Source organism: Alnus glutinosa, chromosome 5 (assembly GCF_958979055.1).
Source record: "Alnus glutinosa chromosome 5, dhAlnGlut1.1, whole genome shotgun sequence".
Classification (NCBI taxonomy): Eukaryota; Viridiplantae; Streptophyta; class Magnoliopsida; order Fagales; family Betulaceae; genus Alnus; species Alnus glutinosa.
Window position 1 is genome coordinate 32,251,885 of NC_084890.1, and position 23,690 is coordinate 32,275,574.

At 36.6% G+C, this 23,690-nt stretch overlaps 2 protein-coding genes and 1 pseudogene across 3 annotated transcripts; 1 reads left to right on the forward strand and 2 right to left on the reverse strand.

The window, feature by feature from the left end:
• Positions 1-454: 454 nt before the first annotated feature.
• Positions 455-3,770, forward strand: LOC133869487 (disease resistance protein RPM1-like; annotated as a pseudogene).
• A 6,145-nt stretch (positions 3,771-9,915) lies between these two features.
• Positions 9,916-18,325, reverse strand: LOC133868680 (protein PLASTID TRANSCRIPTIONALLY ACTIVE 14). 2 transcript variants are annotated; one of them, XM_062305649.1, is made up of 13 exons: positions 18,174-18,325; positions 17,937-18,086; positions 17,529-17,666; positions 17,020-17,145; positions 16,638-16,766; positions 15,829-15,918; positions 15,556-15,706; positions 13,745-13,854; positions 11,865-11,936; positions 10,786-10,891; positions 10,480-10,677; positions 10,216-10,258; positions 9,916-10,119 (listed from the first exon to the last, which is right to left on the reverse strand). In XM_062305649.1, the coding sequence occupies exons 1-13, from the start codon at positions 18,228-18,230 to the stop codon at positions 10,041-10,043; spliced, it is 1,449 nt and encodes a 482-aa protein (XP_062161633.1). In that variant the 5' UTR covers positions 18,231-18,325; the 3' UTR covers positions 9,916-10,040. The 2 variants fall into 2 exon arrangements, with proteins under 2 accessions (XP_062161633.1, XP_062161632.1); XM_062305648.1 differs by having other exon boundaries at positions 10,480-10,680.
• Positions 18,326-20,296: 1,971 nt separating this feature from the next.
• On the reverse strand, positions 20,297-22,703 carry LOC133869274 (cation/H(+) antiporter 4-like). Its single transcript, XM_062306229.1, has 2 exons — positions 21,840-22,703; positions 20,297-21,403 (listed from the first exon to the last, which is right to left on the reverse strand). The coding sequence occupies exons 1-2, from the start codon at positions 22,701-22,703 to the stop codon at positions 20,297-20,299; spliced, it is 1,971 nt and encodes a 656-aa protein (XP_062162213.1).
• Between the last annotated feature and the right edge of the window lie 987 nt (positions 22,704-23,690).

Here is a 23,690-nt window from a genome sequence, read left to right on the forward strand (position 1 = left end):
CCTTTTAAATTTTAAAAAATGTCAATTTAATATATCTATCTTTTAATTTTTTTTTTTAAGATTTTTTAAAATTTTTGAAAGTACACAAATATAAAAAATATTCAAAGATTCAGACATGGATGTTTTTAAAAATTTTGTTCAACCTTTAACAATGCCTAAAGTCTTGCAATATTTTATTTTATTTTTTTGTTTCTAAAAAGAGAGATATTTTAGAAATTTTGACACCCCTCTATTAGGATTTAACAAAAAATTCAAACAGATGAATAAAATTAAAATTAAAAAAAAAAATTAAAGACGGTTACAATAAATTGACAAGAAACATAATCCCGCTCTATCTCTCTTTCTCTCTAAGTATTTCACCGCTCTCGCCAATTGCTCTCCCCCACGACGCCTCTCGCTCTCAAATCTCAATCTTTCTCTTTTAATTTGTTTTTTGTTTCTTTTTTTATTCATGGAGTCCAGCCGCGTGCATATGGTTCTGATCACTCTCTCTCTTGCTCTCATTTTGTTTCTCTCTAGCGCCACAAAATTCCCTCCAGTAAGCCGCACCGTACCACTGCCATCCCACTATGTACGTAGCAAGCTCTCCCCAACTCGCCTCCATCGAACCCCTGTAGGTGTGTTTTTCTTCCCTCTCAATCTTTCATCCTCCACCTTGTATTCATGTTTTATCTTTGAGTGATGTTGTAGGATTTCCATGTAGGTTTGAATTTGTTCGAGGAATACCTAATTTGTTAAAAATAATTGAAGGAATGTAGTGAATTTTGAATTAGGGTTTGAATTTGTTGGAGGCTCATTCTTAAATATCAGTTTTTTCGAGTTAGGGTTATTTTTCCCTGTTTTCCCCATTCTCTTTATTTTGCTGGCTCATTAGTCAATTTTAATGATTTAGGGGGGGGGGGGGGGGGGGGGGTGTGGGGGATGGGTTGGATAAAGGCTTAACCATTTGATTAGGATTTAACATAAAATTCTAAGAGATGGGTGAAATTAAAGAACATTTAAAGATGGATATACTAAATTAACACTTTTATAGTTTTTTTTTAAAATATAATTGCAAAAAAGATAAAAGATTAGGGATGGTAAGTGAATTAAATTTTCTTTTATTTCTTTTAGTTGATGCGAACTCGATTTTGACGTAGGCTAAGAAGCATATTTGGCAATATTATTGTTGCAATATGGAATGAGTATCATGGGCTAACTCGCTTGTGCAATTTGTTTCCTCAACACAATGGTTATCTTCACCTTAGAATTGATGAATTTTATATTGTAAATTAAACATGTGAGCATTTTAATGAATTTTTCCATGGGATTTTGACAATTGATGTCTTGGTGACATAATTGACATCGTTGTGGCATATTGATGTCTTTGTGGTATATTTGATGTCTTCATGGCATATTAGTTTACTCTATCATGTGACCTTGGATAAGTTCATAGTCAAAATATGCTTACAATGCATTAGGTTATTCTTTTATTTTTCATTTTTTTAAAAAATAAAAAATAAAATTCAAAATTTGCGGGAGGTCCTTCAAATTGAGATCGAAACTCAATTAATTGACTGTTGGAGTTTGGTTAGAGTTAGAGGTTTCAATAAGTATGTCGTTGTATTAGTTATTTGTATTGTTGGAAGAAGAGACTTCGAGTTTGTAGTTTCTTAGTATATTGGACCCAAATTGTGATGCTGGAAGCAGAATATATCTTAGAGACGAATTGAGATTTTAGATTTCTTGTATTTAGCAGTTATGAAGTACTTTAACAAAAAAAATATATATATATTCTGTGTTATGTTTTGTTGGAATATTTATAGATCTCTAATTGATGTTTTGTAAGTAATTTGGTATATAAATAATTGGTTCTTGGATAAAACAGAATTGTAAGAAAATGTTACAACTAGGTTTAATATTAGTTCTTAGCTAGTATAAATAGTATTTGTTCTTCAATACTTTTTACCTTTGAACAACTGTTTTTGTCTTTCCTAATTTGCTTAGCTTTCAAGATTTCCTGTTCTCGTTTCTCCTTCTAGTTAAATGATTCTCTTGTATAATTCCTATGTAACTGAGTTGCGCTTTTGCGTTTTAATGATATTATGATTACTTAGAAAAGAAAAATATAAGTTCTTAGTAGGCGACATGTCTTCCTTTGGGCTTGGGACATGACAATTAACCCAAATTCTTTTCTAATTGTGACAGTATCATTAACTAGGTGAACATCAGACAAGAAACCATGACAGAAACCATTGTGACCCTTTTCATCAACGAGCTGGTTCAGTTAATCGTTCATGAATCAAAATTGCTACAGGGTGTCCACCAGCAAGTTGTGGTCATTCAAGATGAACTGGAGAGCATCCAATGTTTTCTCAAAGATACTGATAAAGGAGGAGACCTCCAAGATGGTGTCAAAACGTGGGTGAAACAAGTGAGAGAAGTAGCATATCATATAGAAGATGTAATAGATGAATATGTTCTTCACATGGCACAACGTCTTCGTCAGCAAAGTTTTATTGCTTTTCTCCAACAAATTGGTCGTTTATTGAAAAAAATAAAACCACATCATGACATAGCTACCAAGATTCAAGATATCAAAATAGCAATCCATGAAATCAAGGAACGAGCAGAAAGATATGGTTTTAGTTCCTCATATCAAGGATCAAATAGCAGCGCAACAAATGTTACATGGCATGACCCTCGAGTGGGTTCACTTTTCATTGAGGAAGATGAAGTTGTGGGTATTGAGTCTACGAGGGATGAACTTGTAAGCTGGTTGGTGGGGGGAGTGTCTAAACGCTTAGTGATTTCAGTGGTAGGCATGGGCGGAATTGGTAAGACAACTCTTACTAAGAAAGTATATGAGAATGAATCAGTGAAGGGACAGTTTGATTGCCATGTTTGGATCACTGTGTCTCAATCATACAACATGTCGAAGATACTCATGTCCATGACAAAGCAAATCTACCAAGCAAAAGAAATTGCTCCAGGGCAAATAGATATGACAGACGAGATCACACTAATTAGCCAGCTAAGGAAATGTTTACAGCAAAAGAGGTATGTTGTGGTTTTTGATGATGTTTGGAAGACAGAGTTTTGGGAAATTGTGAAACATGCTTTACCATGCAATGACAGAGGCAGTAGGATTATCATCACAACACGTAGCGATCGATCTCATTGGTGTTTCTTGTAGAGAATCTTTACCTGATCAAGTGCACAAGCTACAACCTCTATCTCAAGACAAGGCTTGGGAATTGTTTTGCAGAAAGGCATTCAAGACCGAGTTCCAGAGGTGTTGTCCGAGAGAGTTGGTGAGGATGTCGATGGACATTGTCGAAAAATGTGAAGGTCTACCCCTTGCAATTGTTGCCATAGGTGGTCTTCTGTTAACAAAGGAGAAGGTGTCGTTAGAATGGCAAAAGTTGCTCGATAGCCTCAGTTCTGAGCTAGAATGTAATCCCCACCTTACAAGTATCACGGACATTCTCTCTCTCAGTTATCATGATCTTTCGTGCTACCTAAAGCCATGCTACTTGTACTTCGGCATATTTCCGGAGGACTACTCAATCACTGGTATAAGATTACTTTGGTTATGGGTAGCTGAGGGCTTTATAAAAGGAAAGAAGGGAAAACCATTGGAAGACGTGGCAGAAGAATACTTAATGGAGCTCATCAACCGAAACTTGGTTCAAGTTTCATTTGGGGATCTTGATTACGAGATAACGATAAAATACAGAATCCATGATTTGCTGCATGAAATCATCCTATCAAAGGCTGGATAGTTGAATTTCTGTTAAGTTCTGGAAGCTGGTGACACAACTTTCCATGGTAAAAGTTGGTGCCTATCAATCCACAATGTTAGAGAAAATGTTTTCAAGACAAGTGAGTACTCTTGGGTTCGTTCTGTTTTTCTCTTCAACATTAGTGAAATGCCTAGGTCTTTCGTAGTTAAATTGTTCAAAAAGTTCAAGCTTTTGTAAGTGTTGGATTTTGAAGATGCTCCTATAGATTATCTTCCTCAAGAAGTGGGCAATTTATTCCACTTGAAGAACTTAAGTTTGAGGAGAACAAAAGTGAAGATACTTCCAAAGTCAGTGGGTAGACTACAGAACCTACAGACACTAAATGTTTTGGAAACCGCAGTGCGTGAACTACCAATTGAGATATTAAGGCTTTATAAACTGAGACATATTTTGGCTCATTCTCATGACCTCGAAATTAAAAGTAGCTTTCATTCTGTGCGAGGAGTAAAAATACATGAAGGGGTTAGATGTTTAAACGATTTGCAAACACTAGTAAATATTGAGGTAAATCATCATGGGGATGGTCTATTTGAAGAGCTTGGAAAGTTGAGTCAATTGAGGATTTTGGGCATTTCAATGATGACTGTAGAACGTGGGAGGGCTTTGTGTACCTCCATACAAAATCTGGTCCACCTTAGAACTTTGGTTGTATTCTCAATTAGTGAAGATGAGATTATAAACTTACAATCAATTTCGTCACCACCTCCTTTTCTAAAGCATATCTATCTAAGGGGGCGATTGAAGAAGTTGCCCAGCTGGATTCTAGAGCTTCAGAATCTGGACACACTAATCTTATTTTTCTCATCATTGAAGGAAGATCCATTGTCATGTGTCCAGGCTTTGCCAAATCTAGTTACCCTTTCTCTCAATCATGCTTATGATGGGGAGCAGTTGCATTTTAAGGAAGGTGGTTTTCGAAAACTCAAGAGGCTCACCCTCAGAGAATTGAAAGAATTGAAGATGGTGGAAATAGACAAAGGATCTCTGCCCGATCTTGAGCAACTAGAGATTGGGCCATGCCCTCAAATGGAGGAGTTACCCTCTAGAATCCAGCACCTGGAAAGGCTAAAGATTATCAACTTCTTTGAAATGCAGGGAGAGTTTGTGCTACGTATGCAGCCAAACGGAGGCAAAGATTATTGGAAAGTGAAGAAGGTAAGTACTATTCGTCTCATGTATAGGATTAAAGGAGAACGATATCAAATATACAAGCTCAGTGACTCACACTTGTTGGAGCATCTGCAAGGAATTCCAACCTAGCAGTTGTAATTAGGCTTGGGCGCGTGGCGCCACGCGCCACCCCCTTTGCATTTTTTTTTTTTCATTTCCTATTTGTTTGTTATTTCCTCTGTAGTTTGGGTTTGCTTGTATTTTGGGTTTATGGTTTAGGGGCTTGTTGGGTTGGGGTGTTTTTGCGGTAGATTTGGGTGGTTTTTTTTTTTTTTTTTTTTTTTTTTTTTTTTTTTTGTGGGTGTTTGATGTGGGCATCTCCTGTATTTTTGGTTTTGTGTGGTATCTTCTGTATTTTGGGTTTTTTGTGGGCTTTAGGTGTTGTGGGTGTGGAGGTCTTTGTTGGTTTTCTTTGGTTCTCTTTTATTGGCTAGCTGGGTTGTTCTTGTGTACTTATGGGCACCTTATATTTTTTTTTTAATAAAGTTTTTCTTACTAAAGAAGAAAAAAAAAAAAAAAAAAGGGCTTGGGCCAGCACATATGATCTTTGATAATTAAAAGCTTAATTCTTCTAGGAATTTTGCTCTCATATGGAACGGTTTTGAGTGTTTTGAAACTAAGGGGTTATAATGCATAAATTATTAAATATAAAAAATTGTGACTCGAATGCCATAATATGACATTGAATTATTTTCATAAAAGTATAATAATTTTGATATATTTCCCCATAAATTGGAAATATTCAAGACTTCCAAACTCACCCATCCCTTTAGGGGTGGGCAAAATATCCGACTACCGCCTACCGACTGCCATTGTATCACCATCGACTTATTTCAGTTCAGTAGTCAGTATAGATTTTTATTTCCGAAAGTTGGTATTGGTATTTTTTTTTTTTTTTTGGTTAATCCGACTGAACCGAATTGACTTTTAACCGACTGAACCGAACCGACACTTTGGATAGAAACAAAGTCATTTTGTATAATCGTTGTCTTTTCTTTTTTTTCTTTTTTTTTTTTTTAGAAAAAAAAAATCAAAACGACGTTGTTTTATTAACTGATTTAGCTGATTTTAACCGACTGCATTTTAACCGGCTTTACTGCTTTAACCACTTTAACTGAAAATTTTGAAATTATAGGTTGTTGAAATGAAGTCGGTGAATTAACCGACTTAACCGACTTTGTCAGTTAACCAAACCGAAAACCACTTCACTGAACCCAACCGAACCGATGCCCACCCTACATCCATGATCCAATTAAAATTTTTACATTAGAACGGGATTACCTCAAATTAAACTGCATTAAATTATTATATAACTGCATGGACTAAAACATTAAAACTACACTGAAATGTTTTGAAGATCGAAAGGATTAAATACTTTGGCTAATTAGCATTCTAAGTGGGTAATGTTTAACCAAGTTGAGGAGCTTGAAATGAATTCAAATGTACAAAACTTTTCCTCCTTTCTTTTTTGGCCAGTTGTTCTTATTGGCGCTTTGATTTGACAACAAATCTTTTAGTTCATAGCAGCACAAATCACTGATGTTGTAGAGAATCCATTTTGCTGATTTCATAAAGCAAGAAACAATTGCAATTTTCGTTATTATCATATGTGGTTTCATGCTAGCTATACTTGTTCAAGTACTGTAGAAGAAAGCTCTTCATTATGTAATTAGCTCATTTTAAGCATTTTGAAATTTTTGCTTGAATCCCTTGCAAGATTTTCCTTCTCCAGCCAGGATCATAAATTTTTTGTGTAATTTTGTGTCAAAATCCAGAAGCATCAGTGATTAAATGCTAATTAATAAGAAGTACCAAATAGAGTTCACAATTCGCATGTCAAAGAACAATCATGGCTTCCATTGGAACAGTCACCAAAACCCAAAATTAGGATAACAACAATTCAAAATCTATTAAAAGAAAAAAGAAAAAAGAAAATCCAACCTACTTTGTTAATCTTCTTAATAACTTAGACCAACATTGTTATTCAGCCTTGCTTGTTTACTTGTTCTTCGAAAGTAAATGGGTTGTTAAGTTTTCCCCATACTTTTCAATGCGTCTTTTAAGAGTGAATTGGGCCCATAGACTTTAACATAGTATCAGAGTGAGTCTCTTGCGATAATGGGCATTTCCCTCCCGTATATTGAACACGTGTTTGGCCAAAGTTGTCACATGTGAGAAGGCGTGTTAAAGTATTCCACATTGACAAGATTAACTTGACTTGGGTACTTTATAAGTCATAGTTTCCCCTTCTCTTTCAAGGCGTCTTTTGAGAGTGAGATTGAGCCCATGGATTTTTACATAGTATCAGAGTAGGTTCCTTGCGATGATGGGCCTTTCTCTCCCGTCGATTGAATAAGTATTTCGCCAAATGTTGTCATACGTGAAGGAGCATGTTGAAATATCCCACATTGCTAAGGTTTGCTTGTCTTGGGAAGTTTATAAGTCATGTTGTCCCCTCCTCTCTCAAAGCGTCTTGAGAGAGAGGATTGGGCATTCCCTTCCGTTGCACATGTGTTTGGACTATAGTGCCACACGTGAGGAGTGTGTTAAGTTTTTCCCTACTTTCCAAGACGTCTTTTAAGAGTAAGATTAGGCCCATGAATTTGTGGGGGCGAAGTCCTTCCAATTCTCGATGGAAGCAGGGTCTGCTAAGCTTCAGGTGGAGGAAAAGAGAAAAGGGTTTTCAGGTTGAGCTGCATTACTTGCGTGCTGTCGAGGGTGGAAGAAGTTTTGGGTAATCCTGGGATCGAGGATTTCATAAAATCCTTTAGGGAGGGGTCTAAGGTGACCATCACTAGGAGAGGTGAAAACAGGTCTGGCCCGTTATTGGAGGTAGCTGTTTATGACAGAGGCCGGAGAGGGTGTATTCTCTTTCCTAAAGGTCGGGATGGGCGAGGGTGGAGCCGTGTCTCTGGGGAGTTGAGCAAAATTCTGGATTTTCTAGGAACCATAGTTGGGTCTTCGTATTCTGGCGGTCTGCCTTCCTTTGGTGGTTCTCTGTCGGGAGTTAAGCCGGGGAAAGGAATAGGACGTCCGTTATTTACGGAGGTGGTGAGTTCAGCAGCAACCGTTTTTGCCTTAGGTTGTTGGCTTCCGGCTCAGAACTCAGGAACTAGGGTTGCGGCAAAGATTGTTGGCGATTGGCCTTTGTTGGACAGGTGCGACTTGGAGAGGTCATAGCCGCTGGGTATGGAGATGGAGGTTGTCCGTTAGGTGATAGATTGCTCCACTCTGGAGAAGCAAGCGGTTGTCCCTCGGATATGGACCATCGTGTAGATGATCATATCAGGTCTCGAGGTTGTGTCTATAGATCGGATGGTATGTCTAGGGATTTAGCTGTTGAGGGCGACGTTTCACTACAAGGGGGGGAGGGGGGGATGGCGTGTTTGGAGTGTTCGAGAAGGTTTTTGAAATTCTAGGTTGCTTCTCCAAGGCCCTGGCTTGGACTTGTGGTTTTTTGAAATAGATGAGCTTTAAGTCTTTGTTTGGGTTTAAACGAAGGGTGGGCTTTGTGGTGGGCTGGGTGCTAAAGGTTAAGTCTGTTTTTAAAGGGTTTGGGGCTAGGGCTAAAGTGATTAAGCCCAATGCCAAGTTGGACGTTGTTTCAAGCCATAAGCTGTTTTCGGGTTCTGGTGCGATTTCTGGGTGGGGATCAAGTCTAGGATGTCTTCAACGTCCGATGGAGGTCCTTGGGAGGGAGCGATATTCGGCCGGAGTTGACGTTGGCGGCAGATTCTGGGGTGGATCTGGGTCTGTCACCTCCTAGGGGTGGATCTAGTGTTTGGCAGCTCGTTCCAGTGGTTGAGTTCGTCAAGCAGGCTACCGTTCTTCCCCCTTCTCGGTGCCGGTGTTGTTTCCTCTGGTGCTTCTTAGTGATCCTCCTTCTAGGGTGTTGTCTTCTGTGAACTTAAGTTCTTCCGGTTTAAGGCTCTGACTTGTTGAGGTCGGGCGTTGAGGACTATCAGTTTGGTAAGCCTGTTGCCTCGTCTGGTGGTGCTGGGCATGCAGAGTTTGGGCGTCCTTTGGTAGACAGCATTGCTTCTGGTGCTCCTTCAGGATCTTTCCTTCGACAAGCAGTGGTGCATTTGGATGCCCCTGCCTTGGTAAGGAATATTGGTAGGGATCCTCATTTTGGGAAGTTTGGAGGTCCTCCCGGGGTTTCGGCTACCATTCCCCCTTTTTAGTGGGTTTTGTTTACTCCAAGGCCAAGGCTGTTCTCCTCTGTGTATGGGCATCCCCAGTTTTTACCTGGTATATCGTCTGGGGTCTTTGAGGTGGGGGAATCTTCAAAAGGGGTTGGTCTGGAGGAAAGAGTTGCTGTTTATCGGTAGTGCAAGATACTAGGTTGTGTTTTCACACGATGGGGGTTTCATTCATGGGATCTGATTTTTCTAGATTTCTTGACTTTGATTGTAGATTATAAGCGCGCTGACTCTGACTCCCCTCCTAAGAAGGAAAAAAAAGAAAAATGGAAAAAGAGAGGTCAAGAATCTAGAATGTTCGATTAATTTTGATGTTAGGGGTATGAGTTCCAGCCGGACTAAAGGCAAGAAGTTGGGGGTTTGATGTAGCATTTCTTTTATCTTTCGAGTTTTTAGGTGTTCTTCCTTGCTTTTTTTTTTTTTTGATTGTGGTGTCCTTTTTGTATACTTATTGTATGCTTAATGGTGACTTTACGCTTTTTTAATGCAATTTAATTTTTTACTTATCAAATAAAAAAGAAAATAGGTTATCGCTTAGGTCGGATTAATATTTTCTAGAATTTTACGGTATTTTATGATTTTTATTATGCATTTTTTTAATAATAAAAAAAAATCTTGATTATTATTATTATTATTTTTATATCAATATTTATCACTTTTGAAATATGATAAAATATAATAAATACTAATGTGGTAAATGCCGAATTGATAATCAATTTTTTTGCTTTTTTGGGGCCAGGATTAGAACAAACATAAAATGTGCAAAGACAACTTTTCACAAACCCAGATTTCTTCTAAACATTATTCCTTCAAATGAATGACGCTCTAGGCAATTTAGCTAAACAAAATTTTCCTACATCATTTTAGTTTGAAAACTTCAGAATTAGAACAAAATCCGCTCTTGATAGATCTCCAATGCCTGAATGACCTTCTCTATGAACAACTTCCGGTGCAGCCTATACCTGCACATGTCCACATAGCAATAATTAACAGAGGGTCTCACTTTAACAACATGTAGAAGCCTAAAAGCTCTGGAAATGATGAGGAAGACCGCGTACTTGATTGCGGCTTCAAGCGTCCTCCTAGCTTCCGGCATAGAATCTGGCAGTAACATGGGGGAAAATTATAAGCTTCAAATGTCTATACCAATACCATTATCTTTCAGGAATATATTAGTAGTCTGCTAGCTAGACAAAGAAATTAGAAAGCCAACTGCATCAGATCCCATTTTCAGAATGTTAAGAGATTTTGATCCTAAGTTAGCTCTAAGGCAAAAGTAGATAGAATCCTACTATCAATGCGGATTAGCATAGCAACCTTACCTAGGATTTTCTGGTCTTGCTCAGAGGTAGTAGGGAATTCTGCAAGCATTTGTTGGCATTCTTCCTGTAGCTCCTTCACAGCTTTCCTTTCCATGCTTGGGATTGGAGGCACATCCCCATCTGACCAAGTGGGAATTGTTCTTGCAGCAGCTATGACCGCTCCATCAACAAAAGTATCTCCGTCATTAGATAGCCGACCTGCTAAGAATGTTATTGGGATCGTTTGGACGATAATTCCAGATTCTAATTGCTAAAAGAAATTAATATTGAGCAAGTTATGAGGAGTAAATATCAGATAATCCATACTGTTATGATAATACTCTTCAGGAAGGCCAGATATATTGAAGACTGACAAGAAGGAATCTAAATGAATACGTGCATTGCCTCTGAACTGGATCACATCCCAAGGATTCTGCCCACACGAACCAGATATAAATTTGAAGTTAATTTCAAGAAATTTACAATTACAAAATATAACTCTCAAAGTATTCTAAACAACGGTGCTATAAAGACGATGCTTGCACTATTCTACCCTCAAGCACCCTAATAATTATAGGAACTTTGGGTAAGAGCATCAGTCACGGGTCATGGCATAGAAAATTCATATTAAGCACATTACATCCATATAATTTCAGTTGAGAATGTACTGAATTAAAATGACTCACACAGGTCCAAGAACTTCTCATGAAAGCACTTCAAACTATTTTGGAAACTAGACTTGATCATCTGGTCAGAAACGTTGAACCATGACAAAGACATCACTGTGTTAAAGTTCAAGTTAAAAAAGCTTGAGAAAAGCCTATCTATGATCTAAACCACTAAAAGTTTATCAAACCGTTTGGACCCTGAGAGGTTGACACAGTTGGAGAACAGATAAGATATGACATTACAGTATGAGAAAGTTCATGCTTAAATGTTATGGAATTTGCAAAAAGATAAGTAGTAATGATCACATCGTGCACAATATTTGACATGAAGAACAGAGTGCATAGATTTTTGAAGTTTTTGTTCAGCTGTTGCTAAAGCTTCTAAAACCAACCAAAATTATGTTGGTACTGTATTCTAAGGTGGTATCAAGATATTGCACTTACGCATCCCTTAAAAACAATCAATAATCCTTTTCTTTTTCCTCTCTTCTATTTTAAGGGCTGAATCACTATGAGTAATCCAATCAACAGAACTTCCTTAGTTTGTCACTTTAATCTATGTTAATTTTAAAGCAGTCGCATGAAAAACAAAATCACCATTTCTGAAAAGATTTTCTTTTTTCTTTTTCTGGACTTGAAAGAAAGCAGTATCAATTTTTTGACTTGTATTACTATCTCAACTAGATTAGCATCATCTGAAACAGGAAAAACAACAGAGTAGAGCTGAAAGCAAAGTACCACAGATGATGAAAACCCATATCGTTGCATGAACATGTCATTCTTCTGTCCACTCAGGTAATCGACGGTCATCTGTGAAATTTATGAAATTAGCAGCAGATGGTGTGGCATTAGGAAGATACAACTAATCCTAGTTCCTTTTTTTTTTTGGCAATCAAACACAAGTGATAATTTGTTCTGCAGAACAACACAAGGAGTAAGATATTCAAAATAAATAGCTGTAGTGGAAACCAATTCTAATTAGAATGTCAAGCCATAATCTCAAATGGTAACTTTATGCACACTGAATAGCATTTAAAAGTTGAGATACTTTTCTGCAACTAGATCTTATCAGAATTATATCATCAAGTCTGATTTCATGAATAGCAGTGCTATGATTTAGTTAGGAAAAGCAATAATACTTCATAAGAGATCAACAAAGAATAAGAATCTTGTAAAAACAATCACACATGTTTACAGTCCTGAATCTATGATAGATAAATCCTTTACATGCACTGCAGTTAGATAATTTATCCAAAAATGCAAGGACAGCAAATTGAAGTGTAAATGAACAATTTCTAATAAGAGCCAAATCACAATTTAAGTTCTGTAGTCACTATAATTATATAGTTGGCTGAACTTCTCTTAAAGAAACAAAATTCAAAACCCCACCAAGTACATGCATTCTGGATTTGATTACACATACTGAATTGGAGTTAGGGAGTTTGGATTTAAGCAGCAATCTTATTTATTATAAATAAGATTCAAAATTAATCCCTCAATGGACTATCTCATAAGGCCAATCCACTGACCTGAACATACCTTTTGTTTATAACTTTTGCTCTTACAAGGCCTCAGCACTAAAGTCATGCCCTCACATAAAACATATTAATCTGGAGGGAAAACGACTACTAGAAATAAACTACTATCATTGGGTTTCTTTAGCTTAGACAAAATCCATACCACTGACTAGGACAAGGAAAAGGAAACTAATAAGCATTCTAAGGAGTTTGACTGGCACTTAGTTGTTCTCTTAACAAGATGATCTTAAATATATATCTCATGAAGTCAATTACTCGTCTGTGCAACAGTATTAATCCAGGTGTTACTCTTGTAAATCCTCAGTGTACTAGGTTCTGCCCCTTTATTTGAGCCTTTTAATTCAATGTCTATTTTCTTATTAAAAAAATTACTCTTCTTTACACTAACTTCAATGTTCATCCTCAGATATGCAATTAATTGACAAAAAGCAAGTATATAAAACTCAAAGGTCTAGATATCTGTCCTGACCCAATACAAGGGGCACATCAAGGTGTATCTCTTGTACAATCTCCTTAATAACGTGTATAACATTGTCCACCTCCATTGCATCACCACTCATAGTACTGTGAGTAGATCAAGTTTATAAGAAAATAAAAAATTAACAAATTTAAATTAAGATCACCAAAGTCATGTCACAAATGGCTAATATAAAGAAACAGGTACCATATACATAGAGTGAGTTAATGAATAAGAAAACAGATAATATCAATTACTCTATTGGCCTTCTCGGTAAATGCAGTTATGTGGTGAGATCTATAAACAACAAAGTTTCAGCAGTGGTTGAAACTTTTATGTTTGGTTTCCAACTAGAGAAGGAAATTCTTTGCCACTCAATTACGGCTACAAATGGGTCTATGGTTGTAAAGGCTCACTGGCAATAAAGAGTATCAACATTATTGTCATTTTTGCATAATCTAGACTATCTTTAGTATTTTTATTTATTATATGCTAAAGAGTGTTTTATAACTTCTATTTGATTTGCACAATCCTAACTTTCACAGATTTTCCACATGAAGAAACACTTTGCCTGTGCAGAGAATTGACGAAATCACTATTTGATAAACTTAAAAAAATATTACCGGATCTCCTTTTCTAATCCTTTGTCCAGCATTTATCATCACTTCAAGCATACGATCTTTAAAACGCCAGTGGAAAAAGCAATTTGGCTGAAAGGAATGGTTTAGCATGTCTGGCAAAAATATGAGCAAGTTTATCAAACATATATCTAATGAAGAACTAGCCAACTTACACAACAAATAGAAACATATAAAGAGCGACAACAGTTAAAGACTCCATAAAAGGAGCGAAACAAATATAAACTGATCATAAAATGAGTCATTACACTTCTGGCTTTGGAAGTGACGTTAAAACTTGAATTTACACTGATACATTTTCTGTCATGTCTCCCCTTAGTCTTCTACAAAAATAGTATTGAATGTACCACACTGTTTTTAGGCAAAAATTTAAAATGGTCCATCCAAGTTCGCATGTATTGTTTTCATCCCTCTGTTTTTAATTTGATCCAATTAGTCCTTAGAGTTAATCATCACATTCAAAATGATCCCTCAAGCACCAACACAATCAAGGAACGAAATGAGTGGGTCCCAGCCTTCATGGCCACCATAGAAGTCTGATCACCCCAATCTCAGCTTCTTATGGCGCTATCAAACACCTAACTCACCAAATTCAAAAATAAAAAAATAAAAGACGGGGAATAGCTTTTGAAAACAAAATTGAGGGTTTATCTGAGGTTGGTATTTTAGACAAATTGCCAACAGTATGATGTCATTTTGGTGATCATCTGGTCTCATGTGACACTAATGGTATGGATACGGACGGAAGGAATACATTGAATGCAATCTGAAATTCAAGTACTAAATAGACCAAATTAGAAATACAATGACTAAATTGACAACACACACAAACTTAGAGGGACAAATTTATATTTTAGCCTTATTTTTATACTTGGTTATAATGATGCAATTCTCCACTAAAAAGTATTTGGTCATCAGCGGGCGCCCTGATAGCATGTCCTATTTGATACATATTGCAAGAAAAAGTTTCCTGTTAAGAACTTCACTAGAGCTCTTTTATCATAAGAAAAGGGAAAGATATTTTGAGTCTGTTAAACATCCCCAAACTTGCATAGTAAGTGGATTCCAGTTTCTACTGACACCAAACGACTAGGGAAACCAAAAAATTCCTCGTGGGTTTTATCACAATGAAACTTTTCTTGAAAGAAACTTGCTACTAGAATACAATACTAAGCAGTACAAATACACTTCATATTACACAGCAACATCAAAATGCACCCTAAAGGCAAGTCTAGCAAATTGTCTATTTTAGAAAAATATATATACTAATTTCCAGGATGATTTCTACCTCGGCAGCTTCATTTACTAAGAATTTCTTCTATCACACAAGCATACAAATGGGAAACTATTCTAAGGACAACCTAATTGTAATCTAAGGGCACCAAAAGGAATAGAGTAGAAATAAGTCACCACATAAAGTCAAAGACACAGAGCATAAGGTCAAACCAGGTAAGAACCTAAACCTATATCCATAACTTGCATACTGAAATCCCTTAAAAAGAAAAAAATACATAAAACCTGTCACATAATCTATCCCCCATTGCCAGAGTGAAAAGGTTTCACGCGTTACTGTCTGACAAAGTGCCATGTCTACATTACGTAAATTACAAAAAATAAATTGAATTCTGTGCAGAAGATTTCATTACCTTTTTTTTTTTATCAAATTCACAAAATTTTATTCCAATGAAAAATTAGTATATTCCGATACCGCATGGTTTTATCTTTGCAATATACATTGTCATGGGTAAAACTATTAGACAATATGATTAGAAGAATTTACAGGAATAAAAGGTTACCAGCATAAGGGATTAACATATTTGAATCTTGAACGAGTGCACCAATCCTCAATTGCATGCTAATGCATCGTGATTGTGCTATACCCACTGCCCAAATGAATCTCTCAGGATCACGGGCAAGGCGCTTTATTTTAAGTGGTACACTTGAGTGCTGAGTGCAGTTAAACAAACACAAATACATTATTAAAGATTTTAATGAGATACTGGAGTACATAATGGAAAATGATAAACAGAATGCTTGCTATAGTAGAAGATAAACAGGTTTCTTAGTACCCAGTTCTTTTCCCAAAACTCCAAGGCTCGGTGTTGCTGTTCTCTCATAGCTGAAGCAAGCTTAGCATCCTGAAGCTCCAAAAGATCCTCCTATAGCAAATATAGAGCAATACGGAACAACATGGTCAATAATTGTGGAAGGGCTTTAAAAGAACAACTGTCAAGAATTATCGAACCGACTCTTAGAATGACTCTAAGAGAGTTTCTACCAGTAAAGAACACTTCTTGGACTCAAAAGTAACAGACCACTTCATCCATTCAAGTTGATGCCAAATTTCTATGATTATGATTTCTAAGGCCAAAATTAACACAATCATAGTGGCTTCATGTAATGCCATATATTTATGTATAATATTCATTTAATCTTTTTGTGATAGTACTAGATAATGTATTGATATTGGGTAATGATATAGAAGCTCTGGTTTGTTTACTTGATATGTCTATATGGTCAAATTAAATGTAAAAATTTATTACAAGTATTCCACTACGTTGATTTATTTAAAAGGAAATAGTAGTAGCGTCTTGTGGTAGTTTGGGGAAAACTCCACTTTCGCCCTTGCATTTTGGGGCGGGGCGTAACATTTTTATTCTCTTTCCCCTTATCACTCAAAGTCAGGCGTTTGAATGATGAAGAAGAAATTGCGCCCCCCTCCCAAAAAAAAATTGCAAGGGATGTCCTTCATGTGAAAACCTTATTGTAATCAAAGATAGATAAAATAAATGAGAATCTATGAACAGGGGAGTGAAAAACACTACAAAAACTTCAAGCCATTAGGGGCTCCAAAGATTTACAGACTGCAGTCACGTACCTCTGTAGCTAAAAGCAAGCTAGTGCACTCCTCTACACTAGGTAAAAAGTCACCATACAACTGCCAAAAGTTATCCTCCCGATCAAATGCATATAAAAGAAGACATGCTAACCTTAGGTCCCAATCTGTCTGCCACAAAGAGTTACCCGATATGAAAATCCACTCACAAAAAAAAAAAAAAAAAAAAAAAGCGACGGAAAAAAGGTATTAATTGAAAATTCAGTAAGCAAACAAACTTGTTTGCCCATTGAACTAAAAAAATGAATAAATTATATGCTGGAAGCAGAGTCTAATAAGGAAAATTCTATTCTAATGTACAATGAATGCTCTAAGTAAGGAATTAAGTATTAATTACTTTATAGTAAGGGAAAATTGATATTACCTCTGGATTGGTTGAGTTGATAATATCAAATATAGGATGACCTATTGGTATTATATCTGGGAAAAACATCCATGGTAGCTTTTGGCTTATGGTTAACATCAATTCTAGTGGAATTTCCATAATTACCTGCACAATTAAATACAAAGCTACATTTACAATAGAAAACTAGAAAAGGAACTCCATGATTGACCATGACATCAAATCCTGAAAATGATTGATAACACAAAACATCAGTAGTCCTGTAAAAATCTGCAAGAACTAGATCAGTAGCTAATTCAAAAAAGATTTGACTTAGGTGCCGTTAAAAAACTACTGAAGAACTATTCAGATTTAATTATAAGTTTTCCATGAGAACAAGAGAGAGTGAAATTAAATCTAGACGGTTGTAAAAACTACATGAGATCTCCTATAGTCCTTTTCATAGCAACTAAGCTAAATCCAAAAAAGGCACTCTAATGATTAGGAAGTTACAATGTCATCAATAACACTCGTCAAGTGAAGCAACTCACCCTGGCTCGGCGAAGTGGTTCAACATCTTTTGCTGCATACACTCCAAATCCATCTGGTCCTTCTTTGAAGTCAATTCCATAAGCTCTCATGCTCCGTACATACCCTATCTTATAGAAATCAGGGTCTGCTGGCTCCAACTATGTCAATAAAATAAAATAAAATATTCAGCAACGAAAAATTTAATATCATACCAAGAAAAAACCATACACCAAATGGGAATACTTTACAAATGAAGACCCAAACAACTTCCCTTTTGGTTTATTAGTATATTTCCAATGAACATGGAAATTCACCTTCTTGTATATATGAGTTTGAAAATCAATGCAATATTGCCTTTAAAAAGTCCAACATTCTTATCCTTACGTTTTCTCAGCGAATAAAAAAAGATGAAGAAAAGAGGTTTTTACCTCAGAGACTGATTCTTCAACTTGGGGAGGTTGGTATATCGGATATGGAGGACTCTCAGTGGTTGCTCTAATGGGTTTCGCGTGATTTTGGGTGTCGGTAGCAAAAGAATAACTGGGTCGTGGTGAACACCCATGGTGAAAATTCTTCAACTGCTTCACATACACAACAAAATTTTAGACAAAAAAAAAAAAAAAAATGCACATAAAGAAGTAAATAGAGAGAGAGAGAGTTGGGACCTTGGGGTTGGAGGTGAAGCAGTGGGTGGGATGGTGAAGAGGAAGGGAGGAAGCCATTGGAGAGGTGAGAAATCTCACTGCATACGGTTTTTTAGTTCACTGTGTTTCGTGATATCCCAAGTTGAATTTCGAAGGAAAGAAACGTTATCCACTTCACTGGTCTACGGACGATGTTAATAACTTCACACTACCCAGGAGAAATTGGACAAGGCTAAAATTGTCCTTTCATTTTTATTTTTTTATTTTTTAAATTCTTTTACCCATTTACATAAAGTAACCGGCTCCTATTCCGACAATTTCAACCGGAGAGGATTCAAATGCGGAGAAAATTATAAATAATTTTGAAATTTTTATAGTAGAAGCACTAGAATAAAATATTGGAGAAATATATTTCTACTTACATTTGGTTGGTAGGATATTCATACAAATTAGCCTTTAAAAATGACGTAATTTTTAAATTATTAAAAAAGTATGTAAGAAATACATTTTAACAATCTTTTTATGTGTAAAATAGTGTCTCACGTACAAGGTACACATAAGCATTTAAATATGTGTCTCTCACGTACAAGGGACACATATCACTATTAGAAGTTGGTTGGTTTGTATGAAATTTTTTACAAACTTTATCCCCCGTAAGGACCTCAGTTTCAAATATTTTCATACTTCTACTAAAATCTATAGGAATTCCAATTGTATTAATTGTATCAAAACTGATAAGGGAATTGGATTAATAGTAGGAAGGGAATTGGAGATCACTTTGTGAATTATTTTAACAATCTTTTTGCTACTACAAACCCCACCCTTTAAGGGGAGCTTGAAAGCTTTTTTACTCCCATTGTTACATAGAAGGGAAACAAAGTTATTTGTGCCATTCCTACAGAATGCTGAGATTTATCAAACCATAAAACAATTTAAGCTCACCAAAGCAGGAGGGCCAGATGGAATGAAGAATTTTTTTACCAACATACTAGCCCATAGTCGAAGAATGAAATGGTTCAATCTGTTCAGGGTTTTTCTCATAGGGGGGAGAATGCTTAGGGAGGTTAATCACAGATATATTACACCATCATCCCTAAAATTGATTCTCCATAAAGGGTTCAACAATTTAGACTAATCAGCCTATATAATTATAATTACAAGATCCATCATATTTAAAAAAGAAAAACTCCACTTAACACTCTTGAACTTCCATCACTTTTGCAATCACACCCCTCTCGTTAAGGTATGGAGTTAAATTAGACGGTAAAAATGGTACAATGACCCATATATCTTTGTAAACTTTATAAAATTACAAAATTATTAGGCCATTCATTTTTTATATATGTATAAAAAAATGAGGGTATTTTGGTAATTTCACATCCTCAGTTAGGATGGGTAAGATTGCAAAAAATTAAAAGTTTGATACACTAAATTGAGAGTTTTTGAACTTTGAAGAGAAATTGCAAAAGTGATGAAAATTCAAGGAATTAAGTGGCGTTTCGCCTATCCAAAAATTTAAGGGTGTAAAAAGGTGGAAAGGGTTAGTCACCTTTTCTGTTCACTATAGTGGCAAATTCTTATCAAGACTTATTATCAGGGAATAATTCTTAAATAACCTTCATGGTATAACAATAATTTATCAAGGGCCAGCTATCTCACATCTCTTTTTTGATACAAATGGTTAGAAATGTAAGCGAGTCAGATTAGGGTTGTCGGGGCTAAGTCCTGATATATAAGCTCATTTGCAGGTATAATCTCATAGAAGAAAATATCCGGTTTGTATTCGTTTCTTGGAGGCCAAGTACCTTGAATCAGGCTACTATAATTCAATACAATTCATCAATTTCATTTCATTAATTCCACATTAATCATTAAAAAATCTATCCGAACACCATTTCATTCTACAAAATTCTGTCATTTCCATTTCAATCAAGTTCCCAAATTATAGAAGAAAGAATTTTTGAAACCCTAAGTCTGTTACATGATCTCAGATCTCTCATATTACTACAGAAAAGACCTAACAATAAACCACATATTTCCCTCGCGTATAATTTTGTACATCCACCATGAGAAGGTGAATGGATATTTTTTCATATTCGTGAATAGGTTAGAAGGTTAAGAGCTCCAGCTTCCCCAGCCGAGGACTAGGTCTTTATCTTTTGTTGTTGCACCACAAAAATAGAAGTTCTGCTGTTAAGATTTGATGAGGCAAGCAAGTCTCCCAAAGTCCCTAGCTCTGGAAATTCACTCCATTCTTCAAGCCCAGATGTCTGAGGAGACTTTACGTTATATCGTCTACCAACAATTATAAGGTCATATTCATTCACGATACACCTAACTGTCAATGCCATTTGAGGCCCATCTTTCACCATCTCCTCTAGGTATATCACATATTCATCACCCACATTGTTAAGTTTAACATCCTTTAGTATCTCATTGTCGAGCAATTCGTCCCAATAGGTATCACCTTCATTGCCAACGGCAACAAAGTGAACCACAGTCAGGGTAATTTTTGAGTGATTGGCCATGCGCTTGGCAAAAGTCAATGCCTCTCGATCATCACTACCTCCTAAGAAGATCATGGCAATAGAACATGATGACTCTAATGAAAGCATTGAGCGGCCGAAATGACCGCGATCAATTAGGATGCCAACAGAGCAGGGGGCTAGTTCAAGCACACTACAGTTTAAGGTCCTCCATGTATTGTCCTCTAATTCAACAGAACCGTCAATAGACCATTTTCGATGGAACGGGAGTACTATAAGGGATGTGAGTTTGTCTAATGCAAGGATGCATATGTCTTCGTGCATGTACTTGAGTGGAGAGATTGATGTGAATATGTTTACTAATACAGCACCCTGATTGCCTTGTTCAAAGTGATTGAAGGCAAGAATGACATTCTTCGAATAGGAATGATTGGACACAGCCTTTTTTTGCATTTGGTGGGAAATAAAAATAGGGGAGGCTCGTCCAATTAACTCGATAAGGTGAAACACATAAACAGTAAGGGGCCTTTCACTAGATGGGCATGAGACTTCAAGTAGTTTGTTTACAGCAGCAATGTTATCTGGCCTATGAATGCATACTAGGATTCGGAGCTCTGCACTGTCTCTGCAATGCATAATATTCCTTTTTTGGTAACCTGCATATTTTCTTGAAGGATAGTACATAAACTTTACCAGGAGTGGCACGAAAATTGCAGTCACTAGGATGCTAACACATGACAAAGTGAACACCTGGGCTGTTATGATCTGCACTTAAATAAAAAGTAGTGGATAAAACCATCAGGTGACCTTGTTCAATATAGTATGATGTTTCCAAAAGATCAATTCCTTTCATTCTTCATTCTAGGACTTATGCTTAAAATACTTTAGCCATGAAATATCAACTCATCAAATTGGCAAAACAAAAAAATTATTATAATGGTTTGTTCATTTTTTTTGCATCTAAATGTCGATTTTTCTTTAGGGTAAGTATTGAATGTTGAAAAGTAAGTAAGGGGATAAGAAAGAAAAATCCATCATGCAATTTTCTTTTTCTTTTTCTTTTTTTGCCCATAATGAATTGTAGGCTTGAATTAAAAAGGATCTATGTTCATCCTATAAAAAAAAAAAGAAAAAGAAAAAAGAAGAAGGGTAATTCTATTTTCTAAGAAAGTAAAAGGAGAGGGAGAAATGAAATACTCACCCCGGTAACTTCGAGAAATGTGTAGTAAAAAAGTTGGATTACACCTTTGCAACTCAATAAGAGACCAAGTGCCAAAGCATCATTTAAGGGCATTTTGGAGTACAAGAGAGGAACCAAACAAGCCACTACTTTGGCCGCAAAAGTCAAAACAATGAGGATTCCGTTGACTATCATGAAGCTGTTATCGAATTGGATCAAACTCAGATCTGTCTTCATCCCACAAGTAGTCACGAAGAGTGGCAAGAACACATCTGAAATGAGACAGTTGAACTTGTTGACAATAGCTGATCCTAAAGGCGGTCCATCCGGTATTGCCCAACCCAGAATGAAAGGTCCAAAGAGTAAAGTCTGACCAAGCAAATAAGAAAGATACCCGGAGCCAAGGACCATTAGCATGATGGTATGCATGTATGTGCCTTTGACAGGCCTGCCTTCTGGTGTCTGCCTGATTATCCAAAACATTGTTGGTCGAATTGCAAATACAATGACTATAACATAGGTGATGACTGCTCCTAGATCTATAGCGGCGAGCATGCTACCTTGCTCCTGGTAAATTCTAAACAAGGTGCCACCGACTGTGACCAAGCAGCTTAAGATATCGCTTACCAATGTTGCAGATAGGCCTAATCGACCTAGTTCAGAATTTAGGATCTTGAGGTCCTCAAGAAGGCAAGCAAGGACCGGAAACGGAGTTACACAATGTGCTATTGTTAAAAATGGAATCATATATTGTTCTTCGTCCTTCAGCCACAATCTTCTGAGTTTCATTTGGACTAACAAGCTAATTAGCAAAGGAGACAACGTGCATACAACACCAGTAAACAAGGCTTTTCTTCCGGTTCTTTTTATTATTCCCATATCCATTTTCACCCCACTCACAAAAATAAAGATTGCATAACTAAAGAGAGATAGCATATCAATTATTTCTTGACTTTTAATCGAGAACAGAATATTGCTGAATATTCTAAAGCGCCCCAAGAGAGACGGGCTAAGGATTATGCCGACCTGGTTCACATAAAATCAAGACAATTGTTCAGTTACAATAAATAGAATCTTTAGCTCAACAATCTGATCAAATATGTAAATATGTGAGATAAGAAAAACAGATAAATATCAAGTTAACCCTAAGGGGTTGGCTTCAGTGGTAAGTTACTTGGTCCTATGCCTCATGAAGCATCAAGTTTAATGTTCGACCCTTTAGTTTGAGTGCAAACAATTCTTGGGCCACGCATTCGGGCAAAAGCTTGAGCCTTATTTGACCCGTGTGGAGATGGAGCTTTGCACGGTGTCTTGGGAATATAATCAAGCGAAGCCTCGATTAGGCAGTTACCCCAATTAGAAAACGGGGAAAAAAAAAACAGAAAAAAAAAAAAAAAAAAAAAAAAAGAAAAGAAAAAAAAGAGAAAGAAACAAAGGGAGGATGTTGAAGAGAGCACGTACAAGAAGTTGCATGTGTAGTGAATTTGGGGACTCCATAACGCTTAAGAATGTAATGAGAGGCCTGAGTGAGGATGAAAATGACAACCATTTGGAGCAGAAGTAGTGGGAGCGTACAGGACACAGTCCCAGAAGGAATGTAGTTCCACAGGCCTTCCGAATTGATCATGGGAGGCAACTCAAGACATTCGGTGATGATGATGAAGCTGCTTCCATTAACATATGAAACTGAACCAATGCTTATCGACTGAGCCTCTTTTGCCATGCTGGTGTCTGCCTCTGTTACTATTTTCACACAAGAAATGTACAAGCTAGCTAGCAAAGAGCACGCTAGTTGGGGTCCTTTCTTCTGCAAAATTTGGTCCTCTAATGCATGACCTCAAAATTAATACAGGGACCTTATTGTCTATTTTA